Genomic DNA, 5,571 nt, shown 5'->3' on the forward strand with positions numbered 1-5,571 from the left:
TGTAAGAATGTGGAAAAGATTTTAATGGCATCCGATTGGTTTCAGGTCTTGCTTGAGGTTGACTTTAATAAATTGTCCTGTATGTTCCAGTTAAGTATATGGGCTTGTTCTTTGCCTGTAATTTCATGGTACAATTTACTGAGAAATGAGGCACACCAAAAAACAAACAAACAAACAAACAAAACAAAACAAAAAAAAAAACCACACACACAAAACAAAGAAAACAAAAAGCTACCCATTCTCAGCCCGGTTTTTCCCTTTAAAATGCTGCTAAGAAATGGTTTCTTTAAAGTGAGTTTTGTTTTGCTTTTGTAGAGAAAGGGTCTCTGGAGGATGGCATTCCTTTCAGTGTGCAGTAAGGTGATCTGGGCACCAGGTAGTTGGTGCAGGGCACTCTCATCCCATTGCTTTGAGACCCAAAGGTGGCCTGCTGCTTGGACAACAGCCAGGTTCGGGATCAACCAGAGGGCGGCGGGTGCTTGCTTCTGTGCTGGTGCGAGGTGGTGCTCGTCCCCGGAAGCCGGCGAGGTCCGGCTGGCAGTGTCGCCTGGAGCCCGCCAGGCGGCGCTGGGCCCCGGGCGGAGCCACGTCAGCACCCGGTGGCCGGCGTGTGGCGGCATGGGGACGGCGGCCCTGGGAGCGGAGCTGGGCGTGCGGGTCCTGCTCTTTGTGGCCTTCCTGTAAGGATTTGCCAGAGCACTCCCAGGCGCCCCGGGGTGCTGGCTCTTGGGATGCTGCCCCGGGCGGCAGGCCCGGATTCCGCCCAGAGCCCGCCCATCTTGGCCCTTTGCGTCCTCAGGGTGACCGAGCTGCTCCCTCCCTTCCAGCGGCAGATCCAGCCCGAGGAGCTGTGGCTCTACCGGAACCCGTACTCGGAGGCCGAATACTTCCCCACCGGGCCCATGTTTGTGCGTGAGCCGCCCTCCTCCCGCCCTGCAGGGACTCCTCCCCGCCTGCCTGGTGCTCTCGGATCCTGGAGATCCAGGTCCCGAGCGTGGCGTCTGGCGGGGGCTTTTACGGGCCACGTGTTCCCTTCCAGGTCATTGCATTTCTCACTCCACTGTCCCTCATCTTCCTCGCCAAGTTTCTGAAGAAAGCGGACACCGCCGACAGCAAGCAAGCCTGCCTCGGTAAGTAGCTCCCCTAGTGCTGGCAAGCGGTCGTGGGGTGCAGCCACTGGGTCTGGACGGCAGGAAACCGTGTACCCCTAAAGTCTGCCTTCTTGCCCCACTTGTTACCCCGTGAGGCAGAACAACCGCAGTGCCGTAAGAGCTGGGCTAACCGAGATGTCCCTAAATGCCCTGGCTTCCCTGCCCCGGGCCATTTCCACTAGTTTTTCCGGGTCCAAGGGCCACAGCCGCTTTTGTTCTCGGTACTGGTTGAATTCTTCCTGGGGGCACGCAGGGCTTCTAAGGTGGCGGCAGCCACTCTTCCCCGAGCAGACAGCACTAACTAGCCTTCTCTTCCAGCCGCCAGCCTCGCCCTAGCTCTGAATGGTGTCTTCACCAACACAGTAAAGCTGATAGTGGGCCGGTAAGTGGGAAACCCGGACACGCAGACCTCCCTCGGCCCCCCCCAGCGTCTCCCCCTTTCTTTCTTTCTCAGCCAGAACTCTCTCTCCCCGCCGCCCTCTGCCTGCCACCTGGTCTGTGTCCTGTACTGACCGTGCTTCCCACCACAGCCTCCAGCTGCTCTTGTGCCGAGATGGTATGCTAGACTTTCCCCTTAAACATTGGCCGGGTGACTAACTAAAGCTTTTTCCTCAGTATAGTGACTATCCTAATCCACTTCCATTATTTTGCCTAGGACATGACCTGAGCAGTAGTCAACAGAATTATTGACATCTACTACAACTGAAGAAGGCTTCCTCTGCTCACACTCTGTTTATTTCTTCCAGGCCACGCCCAGATTTCTTCTACCGATGCTTCCCGGATGGACTGGCCCATTCCGATCTGACCTGCACAGGGGATAAGGATGTGGTGAATGAGGGCCGGAAGAGCTTCCCCAGTGGACACTCTTCCTGTATGATCCTCCGATGAACTGCTGCCATCCTTTTTACTTATTTTGTGTCGATACGTGTTGTTTCTTGTACATGTGTGCGCATACTGTAAAGACCAGAAGAAGACACTGGAGTTATAGTTGCCATGTGAATGCTGGGAACCAAAACCTAGATCCTCTCAAAAGCAGCCAAGTGCTCTTAATTGCTGCTGAGGCAACTCTCCAGCTCCAATACATATTTCTAAAAATTACTGAATTTAACCTGTGAAGCTTTGCTGGAATGAGCCATCTCTTTTCCTTGTCAGTCATAAAACATCTTTGTTCAGGCCAGGCAGTGGTGGTGCACACTTTTAATCTCAGCACTCGGGAGGCAGAGGCAGGTGGATCTCTGTGAGTTTGAGGCCAGCCTAGTCTACAGAGCGAGATCCAGGCCAGCCAGGGCTACACAGAGAAACCCTGTCTCGAAAGACAAACGCCTCATCTTTATCCAAGGGTTGCTATGTGTTTGGGGGCCGCTGAGCATTTTAGGTTCTTACCTGTGTAGCTCCCGAGAACCAGTAAGGCCTGTTATTACTTTTTGGATTCCCACTTCCAGACAAGGCATCCATAGCACTGTCCACAGTAATAACTTGTATTCCAGAAACCACTCTTACTTAAAAATCTGGGACAGAAAATAGAGCCCTCACTCCCCACCCCTGTAAGCAAGGTGGGTAGAGCCTGCTCCCCGCCCTCCGGTCTGGACATGAGTGTTGGGGCTCTCACCAAAAGACACACACGACTCAAAGGTCTTCCCTCTTCTAGTTGCGTTCGCTGGTCTGGCCTTCGCTTCCTTCTACCTGGCAGGGAAGTTGCACTGCTTTGCCCCCCAAGGCCGAGGGGAATCCTGGAGGCTCTGCACCTTCCTGGCGCCTCTGCTCCTGGCAGCTGTGATTGCGCTGTCCCGCACGTGTGATTACAAACACCACTGGCAAGGTGAGCGGTTCTGTGCCCCCAGGAGTTTCTGCTCCACCTGTGTTAACCCTAGACACTGGCACCAAGTGGCTTCCTACAGATCTGCTGAATGAACGAGCAAATGAGTGAGTGTGGACGGCCTGGGTTCCGTTCTGTGTCACAGAGAACCAGTTAACTTTGGGGCCAGCCAGACGGCTCGGAGTAAGGGGAAGATACTTGTTGCACACGCCTGACAACCTCTGCACGATCCCTGGAACACGTCCCAAAGCTATCCTCTCACCGCCACACGTGTCCCCACACACGTGCACACGCACACACAACATTCGTTGCAATTAACCTGTGTATGGGATAGTTGCACGTGGATGTGCAGGTGCGTGTGCCCCAGTCATGTGGGGAGCCGATGACCAGCAGGCACCAGTAATCCTGTCTGCCCTCCCCGGCACAGAGGTTACAAGTGCATGAACGGAGACTCGGCTTTTTATGTGCGTACTGGGGATTTGAACTCAAGTCCTCTTGTTTATGCGAGAAAGCGCTCAGACCTGCTGAGCCAGCTCCCAAACCCCAACCCCCACTCCTTCGAAATAAGGTCTCACTAAGTAGCCCTGGATGGCCCTGAAACTAGGTAGACTAGGTTGGCCTCAAACTCAAGAGATACAACTGCCTCTGTCTGCTGGGTGAAAAGGTGTACCTCACCATGCCCGGCCCCCTTCATTTTTAAGACAGGGTCTCCCCGTCTAGCCCAAGCCTCACCTTAAACAAACTATCCTTTTCCTCAGTCTCCCAAGTGTTGGAATCCTAATCATGTGAGACCATTCCTGGCCAGAATTCTTAAATAACGAGAGCCAGCGAATGATTAGAATCACGTGGACATTTGTTATTCTTCTGTGTTACAAAATTCTAACTCACCAAGTGGTTAATCCCAGCACTCGGAGACAGGTGGATCTCTGAGTTCAAGGCCAGCCTGGTCTACAGAACAAGTTCCAGGACAGCCCAAGCAGTTACACAGAGAAACCCTGTCTGGGGGTGGAGGGGGGAGGGAGATTTGAACTCAGTCCATTCTGATGTAACTCAGCGTATGTTCTGATCTGTTTAGAAAACAATGTGGCTAATAATCTTGTAACTGTATGATAAAATTTTAAGACCCTCTAAAGAAACTATAACACGAGGGCTTTCTTGGCCCCTACAAGCAGAGTAACCTGGAGGGCCAAGTCCTCTGTAACTGTGTAGTGTCTAACGTGTTCTTATTTTAAAGACCTATTTCTCTCTTCAGATGTACTAGTGGGGTCCATGATTGGAATGACATTTGCCTACGTCTGCTACAGGCAGTACTATCCTCCTCTGACTGATGTGGAATGCCACAAACCATTTCAGGACAAGCACAAATTCCCCTCCTCACAGAAGAAGCCCAGTGAGTCTCACCTCTTGGATATTTAGTTGAACCTACCTCAGTGGAGAACAAGCAAGTCAGCCTCCTAACTGGACACTGCACAAGCCAAGCACTTCTGGCTATCACCTCTCCCGGGGTGAAGGGGTGGACACCGCCACACTGTAGTCCCGCCTCCGTGAGACTGCGCACTTTGCCCCACTTCCAAGGCTAGACCCTGAGTGAACCCTGCCTGGGGCCTGTTCTGACAAGTGGCTCTTTCAGTTCTCTCTCTGGGTTAATAAAGCTGGGCCATAGATTGGTGTTTCAAGATCTAGGGTTTCTCCATTTATGCAGCTGTCCCTCAAGAGACCTTTTCACAGCAGAGACTTTCATGGCCCCATTTTATCCTGAAGACTTTATTACCAAACTTAATCTCTATCCCTTATAAAGAAGGGATAGAGTTTATGTTCACTTTTTGTGGCCACATTCCATTAAGCCTTAAATAATAAAACCACCAAGTTTGGCTAATTTTTTACTTCATCAGAAAACTTATAGATATTATCTGGAAGATAAATCTATCTCTTCCTGCCTTTTATTCACAAAAGAAAAAATATATGGAACAATTATAGGCTATCATCAGAATTTGACACTTGGAGGACCAATTAATAGCTACCTCTGTTATACTTTAAATAAAATTTTGTCTTATGTATGTCTTTCTATAACATACTCTGTTTGGTTTTTGAGACAGGGTTTCTCTGTGTAGCCCTGGCTGTTCTGAAACTCACTCTGTAACCCAGGCTGACCTCGAACTCACAAGAGATCCGCCTGCCTCTGCCTCCCGAGTGCTGGGATTAAAAGTGTGCATGAACTCAGCTATAACATACTCTTAAGTACATTTTCAGTGCATCCCCTCCCCCAGTAAATCTGACTATGAAAAGGTGGGTACTTGAGTTTTTGTACTTTAAGAAGATCACCACAGGATCCTCATCTGAATGCATGTGACTAAGTGTGGTATCTGATGTACAAGCTAGTATTTACAGGTACTAAAGGAAAGGCTCTGTGTTCTGTATTTACAGACACATTTATCATTGCCACACTTTAAATTCTGAACTGAATCTCTCCATGACAATGAAAACATTAATCAAGGGAAAATAACTTATATATTAGTTATTTGCCTAAAAGTTTTGTTTTGAATTTAGCATAAAAGAGAGAATAGCTACTCTCTTGATTTTTCTTGACAATAAGGCTACATGAAA

The 5,571-nt window shown here is 50.1% G+C and overlaps 1 protein-coding gene across 2 annotated transcripts; it reads left to right on the forward strand.

Annotated features, from left to right (window-relative positions):
- The first annotated feature begins 575 nt into the window (after nt 1-575).
- On the forward strand, nt 576-5,039 carry Plpp5 (phospholipid phosphatase 5). 2 transcript variants are annotated; one of them, XM_036166362.1, is made up of 7 exons: nt 576-680; nt 800-908; nt 1,040-1,130; nt 1,470-1,533; nt 1,898-2,022; nt 2,800-2,970; nt 4,220-5,039. In XM_036166362.1, the coding sequence occupies exons 1-7, from the start codon at nt 619-621 to the stop codon at nt 4,381-4,383; spliced, it is 786 nt and encodes a 261-aa protein (XP_036022255.1). In that variant the 5' UTR covers nt 576-618; the 3' UTR covers nt 4,384-5,039. The 2 variants fall into 2 exon arrangements, with proteins under 2 accessions (XP_036022255.1, XP_036022254.1); XM_036166361.1 differs by having other exon boundaries at nt 672-908.
- The last annotated feature ends 532 nt before the right edge of the window (nt 5,040-5,571 follow it).

The sequence above is a fragment of the Onychomys torridus genome, chromosome 17 (genome assembly GCF_903995425.1).
Source record: "Onychomys torridus chromosome 17, mOncTor1.1, whole genome shotgun sequence".
In the NCBI taxonomy this organism is placed as follows: domain Eukaryota; kingdom Metazoa; phylum Chordata; class Mammalia; order Rodentia; family Cricetidae; genus Onychomys; species Onychomys torridus.

What these genes read in the sequence shown, in the direction of transcription:
- Plpp5 (XM_036166361.1), top strand. Translation starts at nt 732, where the DNA reads ATGCTGCCCCGGGCGGCAGGCCCGGATTCCGCCCAGAGCCCGCCCATC. An exon ending in TCCCCACCGGGCCCATGTTT is followed by an intron (nt 909 to 1,039) that starts GTGCGTGAGCCG and finishes GTTCCCTTCCAG; the next exon opens with GTCATTGCATTTCTCACTCC. An exon ending in TTACAAACACCACTGGCAAG is followed by an intron (nt 2,971 to 4,219) that starts GTGAGCGGTTCT and finishes TTCTCTCTTCAG; the next exon opens with ATGTACTAGTGGGGTCCATG.